This window comes from Kogia breviceps, chromosome 2, assembly GCF_026419965.1.
Source record: "Kogia breviceps isolate mKogBre1 chromosome 2, mKogBre1 haplotype 1, whole genome shotgun sequence".
Lineage (NCBI taxonomy): Eukaryota > Metazoa > Chordata > Mammalia > Artiodactyla > Physeteridae > Kogia > Kogia breviceps.
The window spans coordinates 81,869,138-81,892,368 of NC_081311.1; the positions used below are offsets into that span (position 1 = coordinate 81,869,138).

The following is a 23,231-nucleotide window of genomic DNA, read 5'->3' on the forward strand; positions in this document are numbered from 1 at the left end:
CTCACGGGCTCAGTTGCTCCGCAGCATGTGGGATCTTCCCGGACCAGGGCACGAACCCGTGTCTCCTGCATCGGCAGGCGGATTCTCAACCACTGCGCCACCAGGGAAGCCCCAAAAAATTTTTTAAAAAAAAGAAAAAAAAGAGAAATCACTGAAGTGACAAACTGAGAAAAAGAGAATCAAAAATAAAAAAAGTTATTTACCTTATAAAAGATCTCTAAGGTAAAAGAAAAAAATGTGGAAATGAACAAACAACTTAGATTCTTAAAAATACCCAATAAAACAACTGAAAAACTTTTAACCTCATTAGTACTTTAAAAAGGTAAAGCAAAGCAAAGCAACGTGTTTTAGTATCAAAAGTCAGTATAGTGCTCAGTGCTGGCAGAAGTGCAGCAAGAGAAACACACCTGCACGTGGCAGGGGGTGCAAAGTGACACAACTGTCACACACACAGCAACACCCTGGAAATTCACACCCCTCCACCCAGTATTCCACCTGTAGGTCCCCCACAGGGAGACAATCACAGCTGGATAAAGGATAATCCACAAAGAGGGCTTCCTGCAAAGTTACCTGCAAGTGATAAATAAACTCAATGTCCGACACTGAGGGAGTAACAGTTAAATCAGAGATGGAAATCCATACCACCATATATTATGCAATCATTAAAGTATCACAGTTGTTTTTTTTTGCCACACCGCGCCGCTTGTGCGATCTTAGTTCCCTGACCAGGGATTGAACCCATGCCCCCTGCAGTGGAATCACAGAGTCCTAACCACTGGACCGCCAGGGAACTTCCAAAGTACCACAGTTTTGAAGATTATGTTGTGAGACCATTCCCATGTCACTCGATTGTATTAAATGAAAAAGCCCAAACCTATAAAACTATGTTTGGCATTTTCCCCAATTTTGGATGACTATAATAAAGAAAACGAGTTATAGAAAAAGGGCAGAAACAAAATATGCTAAAAGTGGTTAACTCAGTGATAAGACTGAGTTATCCATATTTTCTTTTCTTATTTTATACTTTTTACACATTTTCTACCTTAAGTATGTAGAACTTTAATACTCAAGAAATCAGTAAATGTTGTCAAATGAGGGAAGATGTAGCCATGGAATGAAAAGAAAAATCAACAATAGTAAAGTCTACAAGGGCTTTCTAAAAGCCTCACTGAGTCTAGAATGTTTACCATCTACTCTGTGTCAATTTCCCATTTGTCCACGGTGGTGGGTTAGCCTCCACTTCTGCCTGTGGGAAAAGCAGCAAGAGTCCCACAGCAGGCTGGCCTCTGCCTGGCCTCAGGCTGCTGCTTTTCGGCTTCCAGACACATTCTTACTCCCCAACCCACAGGCATGGCCCTGCTGGCCCAATCAAAGAATAATTTTTCTTATGTTTTTCACAGTATTTTAATAAAGCAACTCAAAATATTTTTCAACTATAGTGAAATTTCTCACACATAGGAAGCATTTAATAGATATTCCTTAACTTATTGTCAGAGTTTGTGTTTTCATATACCCTGGGCACTAGACACTAACCCACTGTCTGTTTAAAGGCTCTCACCTGCCTGGAGGCATAACCCTCCCAAACCTCAGACTATACTACAAAGCTACAGTCATCAAAACAGCGTAGTGTTGGCACAAAAACAGAATACGGATCAATGGAATAGAATAGAGCTCAGAAATAAACCTACACACTTAACCAATTCCCTGGCAGTCGAGCAGTTAGGACTCCTCGTTTTCCCTGACAGGGGCCGGAGTTCAATCCATGATCTGGGAACTAAGATCCCATAAGTCACCACCAAAACAAAACAAAACAAAACCCTACACACTTATGGTCAATTAATCTTCAACAAAAGAGGCAAGAAAATTTCAATAAAATGGGAAAAAGTCTCTTCAGCAAGTGGTGCTGGGAAAGCTGGACAGCTGCATGTAAATCAATGAAGCTAGAATGCACCGTCACACCATGCACAAAAATAAACTCAAAAATGGCTTAAAGACTTAAATATAAAACAAGACACCATAAAACTCCTAGAGGAGAACACAGGCAAAACATCCTATGACATAAATCGTACCAATGTTTTCTTAGGTCAGTCTCTCAAGGCAATAGAAATAAACACAAAAATAAACAAATGGGACCTAATCAAACTTATAAGCTTTTGCACAGCAAAAGAAACCATAAACAAAACAAAAAAACAACCTACAGAATGGGAGAAAATATTTGCAAACATTGTGACTGACAAGGGCTTAATTTCCAAAATATACAAACAGCTCATACAACTCAACAACAAAAAAACAAACAACCCAATCGAAAAATGGGCAGAAGACCTAAATAGACATTTCTCCAAAGACATACAGATGGCCAACAGGCACAGGAAAAGATGCTCAACATCACTATCTATTAGAGAAATACAAATCAAAACTACAGTGAGGTACTACCTCATACTGGTGAGAATGGCCATCATTAAAATATCTGCAAATAATAAATGCCGAAGAGGGTGTGGAGAAAAGAGAATGCTGAAACATTGTTGGTGGGAATGTAAGCTGGTGTAGCCACTATGGAAAACAGTATGGAGGTTCCTCAAAAAGCTAAAAATAGAGTTACTGTATGATCCAGCTATCCCACTCCTGGGCATATATCTGGACAAAACTATAATTCAAAAAGATACATGCACCCCTATGTTCATAGCAGCACTATTTACAATAGCCAAGACACGGAAACAACCTAAATGTCCACTGACAGATGAATGGATAAAGAAGATGTGGTACATATATACAATGGAATATTACTCAGCCATAAAAAAGAACAAAATAATGCCACTTGCAGCAACATGGATGGACCTAGCGATTATCACACTAAGTGAAGTGAGTCAGAAAGACAGATACCATATGATATCACTTATATGTGGAATCTAAAATATTGCACAAATGAACTTAGCAACACAACAGAAACAGACTCACAGACATAGAGAACAGACTTGTGGTTGCCAAGGGCGAGGGGGGAGTGGGGGAGGGAAGGATTGGGAGTTTGGGGTTAACAGGTGTAAACTATTACATAAAGGATGGATAAACAACAAGGTCCTACTATACAAAACAGGGAACTATATTCAATAACCTGGGATAAAACATAATGGAAAAGAATGTAAAAAAGAATGTATATATGTGTATAATGGTGTCATTTTGCTGTATAGCAGAAATTAATGCAACATTGTAACTCAACTATATTTCAGTAAAAAATTTAAAAAACAAAAGAAATAAAGGCTGTCACCGGCCTAAATGTGGTTTCTAAAACTTTCAGCTTACTTTAGTTGGTCATTCCAATTGCCAATAATAAAACCTCTCTCTATAATATCCTATTTTTTTTTTTTTTTTTTGTGATATGCGGGCCTCTCACTGTTGTGGCCTCTCCCGTTGCAGAGCACAGGCTCCGGACGCACAGGCTCAGCGGCCATGGCTCACGGGCCCAGCTGCTCCGCGGCATGTGGGATCTTCCCAGACCGGGGCACGAACCCGTGTCCCCTGCATCCGCAGGCGGATTCTCAACCACTGCGCCACCAGGGAAGCCCTATAATATCCTATTTTTGTTGCCTAGTTACTTAAACTTTGTTTCTTTTCTTTCTTTCTTTCTTTTTTAAGTATAAAGGTAAAACACTAATTCCTTTTCCTTTCTTCGTCCCCAGTAAAATACATGAGATGAGAGAAAAAATTCTGCTTCAGAAAAGAAATCCATGACCTTGACTGGATAGGAACCTGCAGACTGGGAAATTTTCCTACCTAGAATGTTGAAAGTCTGGGTTTGGTAATCAAAATATAAAATATTGGAAGAGTCTGCTTTTCTTTCTTTTTTAACTAAAGAAAAAAAGAGATTCAAGTTCTTATTCCGGTCAGTACACGATTTCTTATATAATCCTGCAGATAGACGTCAAGGCCGTATGTGCACGCTGCTCTTCTAGGGTGTGCTCTAAGCAAGGTAAGTAAAAATCAATTCTTTATATGGATCCAGTACCCAAAGCCAGAGTTATCATCTGGAATTTCATTTGAAGTATTTCACTTGCTTCTTGAACATTAAAGTAGAGAGGTAGGTATTTGATGGGAAAAGAACTAGAGAGAAAAATATCATGTTTCCTTACTGTTTCCGCGCAATACAACAGGCACAAGAGTCCTCAGTGCAGGGAACGAGAGAAAGTTCCAAGAGGAAGAAATCAGGAAGAAAGGTGAGGGGAGCAGGCGGGGGGCGCTCGGGGGAGCAGCAGCCGCTACCAACACAGTGCAACATCCCGCTGGCCCCGGGAGTCACAAGCTGCCCTCAGCAGGCACACCTGACCTTTCCAGCAGCCCTGGGCACCTGCCAAAGCCCTCACCGCCCCTTTCAGCTGAGCCCTGAATGAGCAGAGATGCCAAGATATGAGGAGCCGGCCAACCACAGAAACAGCAGTGCCAAGGGCGGAAGGCTGGTGGGCCGGGCGCGAGGGGAACAGGCTGAGCCGGCAGGCGGGAGGATGGGGAGGAGGACGGAGGGCAGGAGGCCCGGACAGCGCCGGCCTTCCAGGCCCCGGGGAGGACCTTGGACTCGACTGCTGGTACGACGGAGACCACCACAAAGTTGATAAAGAATTGCCTCTTGAGACAGGTCCATACTCTTCAATTTTCATGACAGTATTATAAATCAATGGTGTAAGTCTATAATAGATGATATAAAACACATATTCCTTAATATGCTCCACAAAAACCCTGCATCATGTGACTCTAGCCAGCTCACTCACCGTACCTCCTCCTTCACCTGCTGCTGCCCAGGGCCCTTGGCCTTGGTGTCTCTGCTTCTCTCATCCGTGATGTTCTCTGCAGACCCCCCATACAACACCCCAATATTCCCTCCCGGAAGTGATGGTGTCCTCTCATCTTTTCATTTCATACAAATGTCACCTCCTCAGAGCTCTTTCCTGGCCACCAGATCTAAAGTCAGTTCCTCTTTCTTCTCTCACAGCACGCTGCTTTTCTTCTTGGCAGCATTTATGACAAGTATACGTTTATTAGTTTAATGTCTACATTTCCCACTAGAATGAGAGTTTTGAGACAGTAGAAAACATGTTTTGTTCCTGACTGTATATCTGGGATTTGATAAATATTTGATGAATGAATGCAAAAAACAAGTAATATATAATCAACAAAACCGAAAGTTGGTTCTTTGAAAAGAGCAACTAAATTGACAAACCTTTAACTATTACTGAAGTCCATAAAGAGAGGACTTAAATAATTAAAATGCATGAAAGAAGGTAAAATACCACAGACCTTACAAAATAAAAAGGATTACAAGGGAATGTATGAACAACCGTATGCCAACGAATTAGATAACTTACTATTAATGACATGGACCAATAAATTACTAAAAGACACAAATTACCACAACTGATTCAACATGAAATAAAAAATCAGCAGACCTATAACAAGTAAAGAAATTGAATTCATAATTTAAAAGCTTCCCATGAAGAAAAACACAGGCCCACATGGTTTCACTGGTGAATTCTATCAAACATTCCAAGAAAAATTAATACCAATCTTTTACAAACTCTTCCAAAAATTAGAAGAGGAAGGACTACTGCCTAACTCATTCTACAAGACCACAATTACCCTGATATCAAAATTAGACAAAGATACTACAAGAAAAGAGAGCTACGGTCCACATCCCTTATGAATGTAGATGCAGAAATCCTCAACAAAATACTAGCAAATAGAATCTGGCAACATATAAAAGAAATATACATATGTCATGACCAAGAGGGATTTATTTCAAGAAAACAAAGTAGGTTTAACATCCAAATATGAATGTAATATACTATATTAATATAATATAGGATAAAAATCACACAATCACCACTATAAATGCAGAAAAAGGATCTGACAAAACCCAACACTTCTTCACTTTAAAAAACAAATGTTAAACCACAAACTAGAAACAGAAAGGAACCTCCTCAACCTGGTGTTAGCCGTCCACAAACAACCTACACCTAACATCATACTCGATGGTGGGGGACTGAATGCTTTCTTCCTGAGATCAGGAACAAGACCAGGAGGTCCACTTTCGATGCTTCTATTCATCACTGAACCAACTTCTGGCTGAGGCAATTAGGAAAGAAAACAAAATAAAAGGCATCCAAAGTGGACAGGAAAAAGTAAAATTATCCCCATTTGCAGATGATATCATTTTGTAAATAGAAAATTTTAAGGAATTCATTAAAGAACTATTAGTTTGACAAGGCTGCAGGATACAAGATCTATACACAAAAATCAATAGTATTTCTAAACATTAGTAATGAACATTCCAAAAATAAAATTAGGAAAATAATTCCATTTACAATAGCATAAAAAAGTATAAAATAGTAAGGTATAAATTTTTTTAAAAGAAACATAAGACTTATATGCTGGAAACTACAAAACCACATGACTGAACAAAATTAAAGACACTCTAAGTAAATAAAAAGACATGTCATGTTCATGGATCTAAAGATTTAATATTGTTAAGACAGCAATACTCCCCAAATTGATTTATAGATTCAATACAATCTCTATCAAAATTCTGGCTTCAGTAATCAAATGGTGTGCTTCTGGTATAAGAATAGGTAGAACTGACATGAGGATAAACAGAATAGAATTGAAACTGTAAAATCAATCCTTATACTCATGGTCAATTGATTTCTAAAAGAGTGCCAAGACAATTAAATGGAAAAAGAATAGTCTTGTCAACAAATGGTTCTAAAACAACTGGATATTTATATGCAAAAGAATGACTTTCGATCCACACCTTACAACATATACAAAAATCAATTCAAAACAGACCACAGGCCTAAATGCATTAGTAAAACTATAAAACTCTTGGAAGAACACATGGGAGTTAATCTTCCTGAAACTGTGTTAGTAAAGCCTTCTTTGGTAAAGCACCAAAAGCACAAACAACATAAGAAAAATAGATAAACTGGACTTTTCAAAAATAAGAACATTTGTGGCCTTTCCTGGTGGGCCAGTGGTTAAGACTCTGTGCTTCTTCTGCAGGGGGCACAGGTTCAATCCCTGGCTGGGGAAGTTTTGCATGCCGTGCCATGCAGCCAAAAAAATAAAAAATAAATAAAAACATTTGTGTCATCACATCAAGAAAGTACAGACAATTACAGAGTTGATGAATGAAGTCGTCCCTGGGTATCCGCAGGGCACTGCTTCCAGGGTCCTCCCACACACACCATAATCCGTGGATGCTCAAGTCCCTCAGATAAAATGGCACAATGGTTCTCCATATCCATGGGTTCCATGGATATGGAGAGCCAACTGTATACCTGCATATCATATACAAATGGCCAATAAGTACATGAAAAGATGCTCAACATCAATAGGTCAATAGGGAAATACACAATGTGATACTGCTTCACACCTACTAGAAAGGATACAGAAGGATACAGTTACAAAGACAGACAGTAACAATTAGCAAGGATGTGGAGAAATTGAAACCATCATCCATTGCTGGTGGGAATGTAAAACAGCACAGCTAGTTTGGAAAACACTCTAGTAGTTTCTCAAAAAGTTATATATAGAACTACCTCATGACCCAGCATTTCCACTCATAGGTATATACTCAAGAGACCTAAAAACAGATGTCTACCCAAAAACTTGTACACAATTGTTCAGGGCAGCATTATTCATAATAGCCAAAAATTAGAAACTTATCCAAATGTTCATCAGCTGAAGAACAGATAAATAAAATATGGTATATCCATATAATGGAATATTACACAGCCATACAAAGGAACAAAGTACTGATACGCACTGTGATGTGGATAAACCTTGTAAATATTATGCCAAGTGAAATAAGCTAGTCACAAAAAGACCACATATTGTATCATTCCCTTTCTAGGAAATATCCAGAATACTCAAACCTACAGACAAAAAAGCAGGGTAGTGCTTGCCAGGGGCTGGGGATACACAGGAATGGAGACTGCTTAATGGGTATGGGGTTTCTTCTCGGGATGAGGCTGTGTTAATTGGTTGTACAATCCTATGAATACATGAGAAAAAAATGAACCGTATATTTTAAATGGGTGAATTGTATGATATGTGAACTATATCTCAATAAAGCTGTTTACAAAAATACAGGTAATACAGTGATATAGTGTGTTAGGTGCTTACCATTATGTTCATGTGACATTTTACCATCCTAAATGTTTATCTGCTGTGCTGTGAAAACAGGGTTAAGATATAAACAAGGGGAAAGCAGAGGAAAGACTTATCTTTGGGGACCATGGTAGCTAGGCATCAGAGCCCTCCCAATGTAAAATACTTAATATATGCTGAATTTCTGTAACAAGGAGTTTACTTGTAGTTCAGAATGACAGTAAAACTGGCCTCTCTATAAGAGCGAAAGCCACTCTGTTCCCAGGCCAGCAATTCCCACAAGGCACGGAGACAGACAGGCTCAAAAACCAGAAACACACACTCACATTCCTCAAGACAGGAAGCACCAGCTGCTCAAAGGAAGTCAGATCTACCACATACTGCCCAACGCAGCACTCACGCTTTCCAGGCGGAAGCTCTGACCTGAAAGAAAAGATAGTACATCCTTTGTCGAAAGACCCCTCTTACTGATCTCTGGTTTTCAGCTGCTCCACTGAGCCTCTGGCCTTCTGCGTGTGCTAAACCATCCTTAAAAATCCCCCACACAGAACGTGGCAGTGAGCAAAGCTGATCTGATTCCACATCCTCTCCTGAGAGTAGGGCTAACACTGGTGGGCACACCACCACCCACGGCCCCGCAGCTGCCTTCAGGGAGCTGGTGCTTCACCTATCTTAGAAGAGCGACATGAGAAACGGGGCTACAAAGTACCAAGTGAGAAGAGCTTACTACTCAGTGGAGTACGTTCTAAGTGGAATACAATATTTTCAACTTTGTTTTTCATGTGAAAATTTAAACCTCTGTTTTCTTTTTCCAAGAAATCCGTAAAGGCTCAGGATTCTTCAAGATAGAAGAGATCACCTGGCTCAGCCCTGGGCCCAGGGAGAATAAAACACCGTGGAAATGAAGCTGCAGTACCCAATCCTGGATAAAGGTCCACGGGCGCCGGACAACGTGACAACATCGAAACCTATTCTTCTTCCTCCCTGTCTGACTTCTTCTGTATAAAACCCATCGACTGTCACGCCAGAGGACTTTAAAACTTCACTGGCTTTCTGGATCAGTGTTGTTTTTCCAACCCCTAAAAAAAAAAAAAAAAAAAAAAAAAAAGCCGATTAGGAACCACAGCTTTGTTGGAACACACGAGTCACCAGGAGGAGAGAAATAAGCTGCAAATGGGTTTGTTTTTTTTTTTTTTTGAGGTACGCGGGCCTCTCACCGTTGTGGCCTCTCCTGCCGTGGAGCACAGGCTCCGGACGTGCAGGGTCAGAGGCCACGGCTCACGGGCCCAGCCGCTCCGTGGCATGTGGGATCCTCCCAGACCGGGGCACGAACCCGCATCCCCTGCATCGGCAGGCGGACTCTCAACCACTGCGCCACCAGGGAAACCTCTCCAAGTGGATTTTATGAATGTTAACTTCACTTAATTTTGACTGCTCCAGATGTTAAAACTCTTTAATTTCAAGTAGAAACAAGCATAATAAAAATATGAATGGTATCTTGAAGTTTATTTTTAAATTCTGAAACAGTATTGATTTTGTCACATACACGATCCGATCCGAGAACCAGTTGAGTGGTTTTCTGATAACAATCTCAAGTGCAATTTACATCCTAGGAGACAAGCTTCTACTTTCTCCTAGGTTTACTCTCCTTGGGGGAGCAAACTTTTTCCCCTAGAAAGTAAAACTGGTCAAGCTTCGGTCAAAGGCTGCACGCTTTAAGTTAGGATTTTAAGACACTCTGGACCAACGTTTAACAGTGGGAACATCACTTCAGTCCTCCAGAAACTTACACTGTATGTGTCCTGAAAACGGGACTCTTCAATACCACGAACACCACTAGAAATGGCAGTTTTTCAACTTTTTCCACACGAGCAATCCCATCAGGTTGGCCACCCCTTCCATCACCCCTTGGAGTGTTTCTAAGTATTCCTTCTGCTTGCCCACAGCCCCTTCCCAGATTATAGCCTGTGCACTTCCACCTGCCTGTCCTCCCCACCCAGGACCCCTTCCTTTCCTTCCGGCCTGGCCCCTGGACTACTCTGATTAACTCTTGGGTGTTGACAAGTAACACAACGATACTAATCACTGACACTGTGGAGCCAGGCCCTGGTCTCGCATGCCTCGCAAGCATTCCATTGGTTAAATTCTCACAACCACCCTATGAAGCAGTTACCATCCTTGTCCTTATTTTACAGATGAAGAAACTGAGGCACAGAGAGGTTAGGTAAACTTGTCCACGGTTACACACCTAGGAAGGACCATACATTTTAACAGGGGCCTTCATCTGCCACCATGACTTTGTTTATATGAGACTTGCTCCCATACAGATTAAAGTCAATGGCATCATGATTACCAAAAAAGGGGACAAAAAGGTCTGTAACAGAGCTACTCTGAAACACAACAGGGTTGCAAATCATATTATTTCTATGGCTGCCCAGAGTCATCAGGGATCCCCAAGGAGCCTTTTAACCTTCCTTGAAATAAAATACGATCTGTCATTTAAAGCATCTCTCCTCCAAACTTCACACTAGCAAACAATGGCATCTGGCCTTCTGGAACATGAGCAGCAGCCCACGCTCATGTGACTAGGAAAGAACTACGTAGGGTCGTGACCCCAGCTCTGTCCTTCAGTAACTGCCGCTTTAGGAGTCGCTGAAGCATCTGCTTAACGCAGGCAAGTGGCCCTCGTGGATGTGTAAGCTGGGACTTTCCTGAAGGGCCATTTCTACCACAGTACACAGCAATGACACAGCTAGGAATTCATCCTCAGCAATGAATCTGACAACAGTACAGAGATACAAGAAACTGGATGTTCACTTTAGCATTCTTCATAATTGTGCAAAACACAGAAACAATTTAATGTTGATCTGTAATGTTGACTGTTAAATAATGGTATCATGTGTGTAATGACACAAACACACAGGAATCTCATGCAGCCATTATTAAAGAGAATACTCTTTACCTATGGAAACAGTTTACTGGTTAGCATGGAAAACAGACCACAGTGTATGAAAATAATATATGGAGAAGAAGCAGGTTAAGAAACAGCAGACATACATAATAGTATTCTGTTATATTTTTTAAAGACCACAAATAACAAATGTTGGCGAGGATGTAGAGAAAAGGGAACCCTTGTACACTATTGATGTGAATGTAAATTGGTGTAGCCACTGTGGAAAACAGAATGGAGGTTCCTCAAAAAACTAAAAACAGAACTACCATATGATCCAGCAATTCCACTCCTGGGTATATACCCAAAGAACACAAAAACACTAATTTGAAAAGATAAAATGTACCCCAATGTTCATAGCAGAATTATTTACAATAGGCAAGATATGGAAATTTCCATCAAAAGATGAATGGATAAGGAAGATGTGGTACATATATACAATGGAATATTACTCAGTCGTAAAAAAGAATGAAATTTTGCCATTTGCAGCAACATGGATGGACCCGGAGGGTATTACACTTACTGAAATAAGCCAGACAGAGAAAGACAAATACTGTAAGTTATCACTTACATATGGAATCTAAAAAATAAAACAAACTAGTGAATATAACAAAAAAGAAAGATATAAAGAACAAACTAGTGGTTACCAGTGGGGAGAGGGAAGGTAGGAGGGGCAAGACAGGGAATTAACAGGTAAAAACTACTATGTATAAAATAAATAGCCTGCAAGGATAAATTGTACAGCACAGAAAATATAGCCAATATTTTATAATAACTATAAATGGAGTATAATCTTTAAAAACTGTGAATAACTGTTATACACGTGAAACTTACATAATATTGTAAACCAACTATACCTCAATTTTTTTAAAAAGTGAAGTATGCATATGTTTATAGAAGAAAATGTCGAGAAGAACACAGAAAGGTTTACAGCATTTATTTCTGTATGTTGGAAACCCATGTGATTTTCACTTCTTTAAAATTTTTCTTGATTTCATTTTTTTTTGGTCTTATAGGAGTGGTTATTACTCTTAATTTAAGAAAAGACAAGGCTGTTTACATTATGCAAAAGACAAAATGGAACAGCTGTAACCAAAGGGGACATTGTGGGTCCAATCTGTTAGGGAGAACATTATAAAGCAAGAGGAGGCATTGGGCTCAAGTCCCTTTCTTCCTCTTCGGCTCTAGAAATCTTCCAGTGAATTTTTCACCTCCGTTAATTAAGTTACTACCCTAGTGTTGTCTACACTGGCTAAGAAGTGACCTGTGTGAGAAGGAGACCCCAAACTGAAAGGCCCACACCATGCACAGACAGGAACAGGTCAGAAAGCTCCAGAATTATTTTGGTTCTGGTTCTCCTATAAAGCTGACCCTGAAATAAAGACTCAAGTGCAGGCAGTTTAATTTTGGAAGCAACACCCCAAGACAACATGCTGGTAGGAGGATAATTGCATTATCAAGTAAGTTACCACTATCGGTAGCTTAATCCCACTGGGAAATCCTAGGAGACAGTTTCGGACCCAAGGCTCAGAGTTCTCCTGTCTGAGGGGTGAGGAAGTAAGGAGTTTACCCGCTCACTTCCATCTATCATGGGTCAAGGCTGCTCCTGGGGGAAGGAATTCCCTGGCCCTTCAGGCCTGCCCTGTGCAGGAAGAGTGGGCTCCAGGGACCAGAGAAAGCCCTCCAGGATGGGTCACAGGCTCTATAGTTGGAAGCTGGAAAACATGCTAAGTGCCAAAGACACATGGATGAGGCCCTGACAGTGCAGACAACGAAAAGTGACCTCTTTGAGAAGATACCTTACCCAATGGGCTGAACGTGTAGAGATTTATTTATTTATATTTATTTTTTTATACAACTTTATTGTAGTATAATTGCTTCACAATGCTGTGTTAGTTTCTGTTGTATAACAAAGTGAACGAGCCTTATGCATACATATATCCCCATATCCTCTCCCTCTTGCGTCTCCCTCCCACCCTCCCTATCCCACCCCTCTAGGTAGTCACAAAGCAACGAGATGATCTCCCTGTGCTATGCGGCTGCTTCCCACTAGCTATCTATTTTACATTTGTGAACATGTAAAGATTTAGACAGCCAGCAGAGTTTGGGATTGGGTTGGTGAGAGAAAGAAACTAAGTCAATGAGAAAACATTAGACAACAACTCCAGAGAGAGAAAAAAATTGTTCATAAAGGGAAAAGAAATGATAGATTACTCCGAGTCTCTTCTGTGATTAGCTTTTGCTAATAATACTGTAAATACTGAGCACTGAGCTAATTAAAATTATAGGATAACTGCGTTAGAAAGATTAGGAGGAAGAGAAGGTGAGTGGGTTTGAGGACAGGCTTAAGAGAGCTATACTGTAGGAATGAGTCTTCCAATTATGTGTATGTACATAAAACTTTTATAAAGAAGGAAACAGAAAGAAGAACTAGTATTGGCCAGGCGAGCCTCTGTCTCCACCCACCTCCGGGACGCAGCCAGGTACAATCACAATAACAAGCCACCTCTGTTATGAAACACATAGATGTCTTGGGGCCCGCCTGCTGAGAAAATTGCATTCCAAGTTTCAAATAAAGGACTGACAAATCAACTTTCAGAAGATGGTCCTTTAGCTCTGGGTATCAGAAACTTCTCACAACACCTCCCTCCTCAGAACTCCCCCACTGCCTGGTAAAAATAAAATTCCAGAATCTGCAATATTAAGTTAGCCTTTGCTCCTTAAGGCTAAAAAAAGATAATCATTAAAATAAAGTGAAAGAGAATTTCAGGCCCAGGGTAACAATGGTTGATATGTGAACCCACAGCTAACTTGAAAACTGCAAAGAAGCTGAAGAAATCACTTTCTGCTTAGGCCCATCTTTCCCACCCCCCGCCCCCTTAATGTATCTGATGCTGCTACTACCTTCCCTCCTCTTCTTTCAATAATGAGTTATCCACGTGCGGCATATTGGCTTAATTAAAAGGCTATGTCCTCCCCCAGACTCTCATTTGAACGCACACTACCTCCTTTCAAAGGTGAGACCTTCAGAGCCCGAGGGTTGAGGGATCTGCCTCAGAAGAGACAGACGCAGGCTCTGGGTAGGCGGTGTCCTGTAGGTACCAAGGCTCTTAACCTGAGGCCCCACTCATGGTTGCATGTTTAGTTTCACTACCCTGCAACTGAAATCCCGCTCTTCCTTTCATGAGTGCAGGGCAGGAACACGTTTAACTATCGACAGAAACCAGACACCTTCGATTCCACCGCGGTGGTGGCAAAGATCCTGAAATATCTTTCGTGTCCATCACAACTTCACAACTGCGGGAGTTATTACTGCCGCCCCTGCTATTTAAGACCGAAGCCCGGGGGAGACCCCATCACAAGCTGGTTCCTGTTTTCCTGTAATTGGCCTCATTTCACTTATCTGACGGACTCACAGTCAGTTTCCCCGGAAAGGACACGCAGGTTTCAGACCACCAAGCCTGTAACTTACATGGGGAATTTTAGAGGCCACCGGCCGGAGCCCCTTGCCCAAAGCACCGGACCGCCCCCAGCCCGGGCACCCCTCACGAGCACCCCTCACGTCCACCCCTCGGCCTCCCGGAGGCGCAGACCCGGGCGGGGTTACCTGGGGGTCCTGTCAGGAACACGTGCCGGGCCATACGGGTATGACCGGGTGGGAGTCACGGCCCAGGTGGGGGTCGGGGTCGAAGTCGCCGAACGGGGCAGGGGCACGGGTCGGCGTCGCGACCCAGAGTCCGCCCCACAGCGCCGCCGTCCCAACCTCCGCCAGCCGGAAGCTCCGCCCTCTCGGCCGCGCATGCGCCCTCCCCATTCAGCCTCGGCCCGCGCATGCGCCCTCCCCATTCAGCCTCGGCCCGCGCATGCGCCCTCCGCTCTCAGCCCCGGTCCGGCGTCCGCCTCTCTAGGGTGGGAGGATAGTGGTCCGGTCTTCTGCGGGTTCCTGTATTCCAGCCTCGGTGTTGGACTTACGTGGGGTGTTTGCGAGGAGATGTGCGTGAGAGCGTGTTACTAAACCAATCCTGCTCCAGGTGGGCGGCCGTTGCTCGAGCTCTGCCCCTGGGATGGGACCTGCGAGCTGAAATTCCCTCGGGCTGCAGGGATCATCCCTCCTGAAGGAGCCTTGGTCCCTGGAAGCCTTCCCCAAAGGAGGAGGCTTTGCTACCGATTGGAACTATTTACCCCGTGTTGTCAGCCGTGACTGCAGAGTAGTATCAACTGGTTAAAAGTGCTGATGCCTGGGCTCCAACCTCCAGACATTCGGAGTGATTGATCTTGGGCGAGCCCTGGGCATCTCGATCTTTTTTGCTGTTTTTATTGTTGAAACTCCTCGGCAGTTTCTAAAGGCCCATCTTCAGCCGTGCACATGAAGACCAATTTTCCCCTCCTGTCACCATCCCATAAATGTAAACCAACACAAGACCCAGCTGTTGGATCTCCCTGTGCAAAGCATTCAGTGGCTTTCCCCCCCTCACTTCACCACTTGAGGTGTTTCAGCCCATGAAATGAAGTGGCAATGGCTTTGGGGCAGAGTTACCTGTAAACTCTTTCAGTCTAATATGTGTACAGTTTGTCTCCTGATCGATCATTCTCCATTCTGAGAAAGCAATTTCAGTGAGTGCTCAACTTAATTGGTGTGTGTCCATCCAGGACCTCCACAGCTCCCTTTAGCCTGGATATACACCAGTCAGATGGCCTCCGTTTCTTGCTGCTTGAAAAGGAATCATCTAAAAGGCAGATTTGTACAGTCGAGCTGTCACCATCATTTCTGCAACAGTTATAAGGCTGCATCACTGGTAAGGTAGGGCCTTCCACCCAGGTTTCTTTCACCTCCATGCAAACTGGAATGAAGAACAGCTGATGTAGCCAAGTAAACCCATAGAAGTAGTTTCCAAAAGAAACATGTACACAGTCATATGTACACTCTTCTTTTTATTAAAAAAAATTATTTTTAAATGCTAACTATGTAACATTTCCATCACTGAAGCAGTTTGTTTTGTAAGGCTCACCAGAGGATGGATTATTTTGTTTTGATGTTATGCCTGGAATTCTGGTAGCTACCAGCAGACATCAGTTGAGGTAACTCAAGGAACATCTAGACTCCAGATGTAGAGAACTGATGTTTCAGAACAAAAAGAAAAGTCTTTCAAAGTTAGATATTCTTTCTCCATTGGGGTATCCGCCCCTTTCAATCTCAGGATCGGGACCTGAGGGAGGGATGTTCCCCAAAGAGGAACTGAGGCGCTATTTCCACAGGGGCAACTGGGCAACTGAATGCCAGGCTGGCAAAACACGTTCACATTTGTCTTTTCCCCCTCTTAACATATTATCACACCCCCAGTAACCATATTCTTGGTTCTGTTTTCTGGTACTCAGGACCTAACCCAAGTTTAAATTACTGTACAAATACACTTAGGAGTAACAATAGTGTGTGTGTGCGTGCTCACTTGCACGTGTATAGGTTTATGGGTTTGGGGAATATTTGTATATAGCCCATCTCATTTGACCAGATGCTGTACATTTATGGGCACCATGTCCTGGTGTAGGGATGGGGAAAACGGAGCTTTGCAGAAGCTCTGGCTCATAGTAAGATGCAGTGGGAGAACTGGGTATAGGGGACAGCTTTCTGACTCTCTGACTGTGGTTCGCGTCCCTGGCCCTGGGCTGCAGTCCTGGCACACCCATTGGCTGTGCTGTGTGCTCTTGAAAAGTGTGGCTATGATCACTGTAAATGCGGAAAACCAAGCAGGTGAGAGTTGGGTCACCACAAGATTCCAGGTAGAATGGTGAACCAGTAGAAACAGGGCGATTAGCCTCCTAACAAATGATGGGAGTAAATGAGGAAGGTTGTGAGAGTGAAGCGCCAAGGACAAGCTGAGAGGCCCGGGGGAAAGGGGACCGAGCTTCTGTTTGGCTTTGCCGTTTCCTCAGGAACACTAACACTGCACAGCTTTGTTTTGTGCAGGTTCACTTTCATTCGTTTTGCTCGGATCCCATCAGTGGAGAATCTATTGTTTGCAGAATAATGTGACAATTGTTCTGGTTTGAATCAGCCTCTGATGTGTAGGAACCAAAAAAAAAAATTGCTGTATCTAATGAATATTCAACACCTGATGTTAATAGAGCTGGTTATTTAATATATTCACCCCCCTTCCCTCCCTCCCTCCTTCCCTTCTTTCCTTCCTCTGTTTTATTGCAGAGACTATGCACTGTGATACATAGTAGGGATCAAAGGTGCATTTGAATAGCTTCTGTCCTGAAAAGACTAAGACAATCAAAAACACTGGTGAACAGGGCTTCCCTGGTGGCGCAGTGGTTAAGAATCCACCTGCCAATGCAGGGGACACGGGTTTGAGCCCTGGTCCGGGAAGATCCCACATGCTGTGGAGCAGCTAAGCCTGTGTGTCACAACTACTGAGCCTGTGCTCTAGAGCCCGTGAGCCACAACTACTGAAGCCCGAGTGCCTGGAGCCCATGCTCCACAACAAGAGAAGCCAACGCAATGGGAAGCCTGCGCACCGCAACAAAGAGTAGCCTCCGCTCGCCACAACTAGAGAAAGCCCGCGTGCAGCTATGAAGACCCAATGCAGCCAAAAATAAAATTAATTAATTAATTAATTTTAAAGAAACAAACAAAAAAACCCCACTGGTGAACAGGCTCTTATACCTAAGGTCCAAATTTTTAAAACTATTAAATATCCATGAGCTACTACTTTTTTTTTCACTCAAAATGGAAATACCTTTATCTGAGCTCCTGGGGGGAAGAATTCCTTTCCCACCCCTTTAGATTACCTACCTTACTGAATAACAATTACCATTGAGAGAGCTGGCATTGCATTTTGGCCACCAACCTTGTAATACTTGGACCTACTTAACAAAAGATTATAGCTAACATTTACCTAGTGTCCCATGTACCGAGTTCTCTCACAGCACAAGAAGACAAATACTGATTCCACTTATACGAGGTACCTAGAATAGTCACATTCGTAGAGATAGAATGTAGAATGTGGTTGACAAGGCCTGGAGAGAGGGGAAATGGGCATTATTTTGTTTAATGGGGACAGAGTTTCAGTTTTGCAAGATGGAAAGAGCTCAGGAGACAGATGGTGGTGATGGTTGCACAGCCCTGTGAAGGTACGTAACGCCACTGAACCATACGCTTAAAAATGGTTAAGATGGTACATTTTATGTTATGTGTATTTTACCACAATTAAAAACTTAAAAAAATATATCAACATATGGAAAGTGAGGAAGAAGAAAAGAAATCAGTAAAGGCTGGAGCGGTCAGAGTAGGGGTTTTGGAGAAGGTGCGTTTTGAGCTGGGCCGTGGAGGATGCATTGCCTGACTGGGTGAGGATGAGGGGACCTTCGCTGTTGCAGAATGACTGATGTCCCAGGGTGGATCTCATCCAGCAAGGGCTTTCATTGGAGCTGGAAACCTCGCAAACCAACGTTTGCAATTAAGGGCTGGTGAAGCTTCTTGGGAGGGTGCTCCCGGGGCTCCTAATATGGTCCCACAGGCCTGGTTAAGATAAAGAGATGCCTGTCCCCTCTCTGTCCCTAGGAAACAGCCCCAACTAGAGCCTTCAACACTGATAGCTGGAAGACCCAGGACTGTCCTGAGCCCTGTTCTGCGCCTTTCTTGCAGCTGCCTCAAGTCTGATTCTGTCTACATGGCTGACAGATGGCCTTGGAGGACCACTCTCCCAATTATGCAGACTGGGGAGTCAAGGGAGCAAAGCTGGAAAGGAAAGCAGGGAAGAATAGGACCAAATGGTGGGGCGGTGCTTGAGCTTGTTGGTGGAAGGAAAATTGGGCTGTGCGAGCGTCAGGTCTGTTTCACATAATTGCACCCAACCCTGGGTAAACACACAGCCCACCACCCCATCCCAGATAAGCAGCCCCCCTGCCATCCCACAGACCTGAGGCTTAGTAGGAGGGACACTGCCCATCTTTACCCAAGAGGGTATGACACTCCACACCTCCATGAGCAAAACCAGGGCCTTTTGGCCTGGCTTCCTGCCACAGGAGCACAAGTGACAGTTGAGTGTGGTCGCTTTGGGTAGAAATAAATACGTGGAACCATGAAAGGAGCATTAAAGTGCAAATTCAAGTCGCTGAACTGAGACCAGCTTGTTATGTCACCCTAGACAAGTCGTGCAACTGCTTTAGGCCCAAGTGTTCACAACTGAAAAATAAAAATGAAATTCCTGCCCTGCAGGACCCTCAGGTGTGCTGCAAGTATGAAATGGGATTATTTATGGAGAAGCTCTTAAACAGTATAAAGTCCATCAGGCAGTATTACCATCTCCCAGAGCTCCTGTGAGCCTGGAAAGTGAACCTGCCAGATGTGTAATTGCACCTTCTCTGAGCGCTTGCGTTCCTCTTAGAAGCATTTCTTAAGCTTGTTTTCTACTTCAGGGGTTTTGCTTTTTCTTTTTTTTTCTTTTTCTAAATTTTTATTATGTAAAATTTCAAACATGTACAAATGTGGAGAGAATACGGTAGGAGAATAAGCCCCTTGGACACAGAGCCAGCTTCAGCAGTTACCAAGTCACGGCTGATCTTGTTTCATCTACACCTCCCCATCCTAAACCCACATTGGTTTTTTTCCAAGCAAAATATCAGACATCATATCATTTCATTGATAACTATTTTATATGACTTTCTGAAATATTAGGGTACTTTAAAAAATGTGGCCACAATACCATTGCCACACCTCAAATATTATTTCTTGATATCATAAAATACCAGCTCAGTATTCAAACTTCCCTAATTAATTCACTGATATTTTTTATTTCGACTAGGATTTACATAAGGTTTATACATTGTAATTAGTTGAAATATCTTGCATCCCTTTAATTTAAAGGACCCCTTCCATCTCTCTCTCCCCCCCCCCCCCCGGTAATTTCTTTGGTAAAGAAACTGCTGGTTTATCTTAGCCAGTTGTTCACGGTCTGGGATTTGCTGAGGTGTCCCCTCCCCATGGTATGGTTGAACCTGCCCTTCTGTGGCCCGTGTGTGTTTCTCCTATTCTGCTATTCCATCAGGAGACCTGATTTGACGACCTGCTCCTTGGATGCCTCTGGATGTGTCCAGACATAAGTCAGATTTGAAGAGTTCAGTCTTCCTCAAGTAGAAACTTTTCCTTCTCCTCTTCCTCCTCATGAAACATAAGCTTTATTCAGCTCACTCTTCCTATGTGCCAGGCACTTCCTAAGCTCTTACACACTTTATCTCACTGTTTTTCACAGCAATGTTATGAAACGGCATAGTTCAACTTGACATTCATTCTAGCTGCCCAGCATCTAAATCTTCTTCTGTGTTTGGGGAATGGGTCACCTCTTTGCACCCCAGAGGTCTCGTTTCCAGCCTCCTTTGAAGCTAAGGAAAGGAAAAGGCAAGGGCCCAAAGCTACACCTACCAGATACTCCCATCCTTGGCCTGAGTTAGGTGCTACTGATGCAAAGACACATGGAGCTGGAGGCCATGGTGATTGCAGCCTTGGTCCTGGCAGGGCACTCTGTGCAGCCTGGGGGCGGGGGCGGGGCCGGGCCTGGGCTCCTGCAAGATTCCTCTGGGTCGTTCCTGGACCTGCTGCGTCCACCCTGCCATGAGATCCCCCGTAAACACGTGGAGCCCAGAAAGAAGCTGCTGTGCAGAAGCTGCACTGCAGGTGCCGTAGCGGAGAAACAAGCAACCCATTCCCTGTAAGGAAGCTGTGAATCACCCTCACCCAGAGCCCACCCTGCCTCAGGGCATGTTTCCAGTGTGCCTTCCAAACTGGGGAAATCACCAAAGGGTGGGTTCAGGACCCACTGAGTCCACTATGAAATGGATTTCTATCAAAACTTACTCACCTGGGGCTTCCCGGGTGGCGCAGTGGTTAAGAATCTGCCTGCCAATGCAGGGGACACAGGTTCGAGCTCTGGTCTGGGAGGATCCCACATGCTGCAGAGCAACTAAGCCCGTGCACCACAACTACTGAAGCCCGCGTTCCTAGAGCCCGTGCTCCGCAACAAGAGAAGCCACTGCAATGAGAAGCCCACGCACCACCACGAAGAGTAGCCCGCTGCAACTAGAGAAAGCCCGTGTGTAGCAACAATGACCCAACGCAGCCAATAAATAAATAAATAAATAAATAAATAAATAAATAAATAAAAATTTAAAAAGAAAAAAAAACGTACTCACCTGCCCTTCATAAGCTCCCATTCCGCCTAGCAAGTGGAGCACAGTGGTGTTTTGGCTCCAGAAGTTCGTTTCAGTTTAGAGCCGGTGTCCTGTAATCCTGGAAAAGTCTGATTATTCACCTTTCGTCAATACACAGTCACTCTGGTAAATGGCCACAGGGCCTTTTGGAGGAAGATTCACAGCCTAAACATTTGCTGTGTAGCATGATCCTTCTTCTGGAAGGGTTGCCCTCCCTTTCAGGCAAGGGCCTCTGTTGGCTGGGGCCAGGGTGAGGAAAGAAAGGGGCTCCTGCACAGAATTAAAGGAGGGGATGGCTCTCGGGTCCTGGGGGGCCGATCCTGCATTTTCATAATCGAGGAGGTAGTGCCTTCTCCGATATTGCATTCTAGGGATCTTTCTTGCCTCCATCAAGGCCCAGCCCTGGGCTGAACTTGAATGATTCAAGTCTGGGAACTGGCTGAGAGGCTGTAACAGTCTATCACGGTGACTCAGCTCACACTTCTGTTCAACAGATGTAGAGCTTTGCCATGTATACAAAATAAGACTTTAGGTACTTCCCAACTCTCACCTCTAGGCGCACCGTGACCGACACCAAAGACACTGCAGGTCAGACTATTCTAATTACTGCATGGTCTGTGTTAAAACGAAAACTACAGGCCCAAAATAGAGCCATTTATGCCAGGCCACACCTCCAAACCAGGGCTTAATACTGAACCTAATTGAAGCTTCAACATCCTCTAGAAATGTGGTCTTAACCAGTCAGGAATTTTCTGGTCAGTACCAATGAGGTACTCTGTCACATGGGCCCTTTCTATCCCCCAGAGGAAGATGAGGTAAGCCGCCTAATAAGATTCTTTTGTCCCCAAAGGGAAATGACTTAATCTGAAATAATCCTTTTTTTCTGGTTTTGACTTCCTTGCCCTGCATTTAAAAACTTTTCCCTTTCTGTGGCCCCTGGAACTCCCCTCTGCTTCCTAGATGGAATTATGCCTGGTTCATGAATCGTTCAATAAAGTCAATTAGATCTTCAAAATTTACTTGGTTGAGTTATGTTTTTTCACATTTGATGACTGAATAGCTTTGGCTCTGCTGTCCATTACCACATGTCCTGATTCTGTGACTCGAAGTTTCTCCTTAACACCAACACCCCAGGATCCTGAAATCCCCAGTGAATGGAGGGAGTCTAGTTCAATGACAACTGTTCCCACTGTCGTTTCTGGCCTAAAGATAATTTCGCCACTATATTTCTCTGTTTAAAAACCAGGCATCAAGAAACAGTGATTTGGGCTTCCCTGGTGGTGCAGTGGTTTCGAGTCCGCCTGCCGATGCAGGGGACGCGGGTTCGTGCCCCAGTCTGGGAGGATCCCACATGCCGCAGAGCGGCTGGGCCCGTGAGCCATGGCCGCTGAGCCTGTGCGTCCGGAGCCTGTGCTCCGCAGCGGGAGGGGCCGCAGCAGTGAGAGTCCCGCGTACCACAAAAAAAAAAAAAAAAAGAAATAGTGACTTAATAAGCTTACTCTGAGAGAAGTCTAAAATGGTACAGATGCACCACAAAAAAAAAAAAAAAGAAAAAAAGAAATAGTGATTTAATAAGCTTACTCTGGGAGAAGTCTAAAATGGTACAGATGCATGGTCTACAAAGCATTGCATTTTGTGTAAGTGGAAAGATGAGTCTTTGCTTTGCTGCACACACAACATATTAAATTTGCAGCTCAGCAGTATTGCCATATTGACCCTTGACACGTATAGCGCCGTCTCATTGCCTACAGTATTGCCCTGCTTTGCAAGAGCTCAGCCTTTCCGAGTAGCCCAGGCCTCTGTAAACGTTAATGCACAGAAACCGCAATTAAATAGAGTTGGGAGACCAGAAGGGGGCGCTCTCATGCCCTATGCTGATAGCAGAGCCCAACAGTCCTTTCATGGCAAGGACTCAGCCAAT

At 43.5% G+C, this 23,231-nt stretch overlaps 1 protein-coding gene across 6 annotated transcripts in view; it reads right to left on the bottom strand.

Moving 5' to 3' along the window:
- Positions 1-14,915, bottom strand: part of NTPCR (nucleoside-triphosphatase, cancer-related) — a 61,933-nt gene extending 47,018 nt beyond the window's left edge. For 4 of the 6 annotated variants that reach the window (XM_067025713.1, XM_067025714.1, XM_067025711.1 and 1 more), the window contains exons 1-3: positions 14,709-14,890; positions 9,068-9,230; positions 8,478-8,574 (exon numbers count right to left, since the gene is read on the bottom strand). In XM_067025713.1, coding sequence (XP_066881814.1) covers positions 8,478-8,574; positions 9,068-9,230; positions 14,709-14,742 — 294 coding nt within the window. In that variant the 5' untranslated portion in view covers positions 14,743-14,890. Of the gene's footprint in view, positions 1-8,477; positions 8,575-9,067; positions 9,231-14,708 lie in introns of all 6 variants that reach the window. The other 2 variants (XM_067025710.1, XM_059053837.2) reach the window with 2 other exon arrangements.
- Between the last annotated feature and the right edge of the window lie 8,316 nt (positions 14,916-23,231).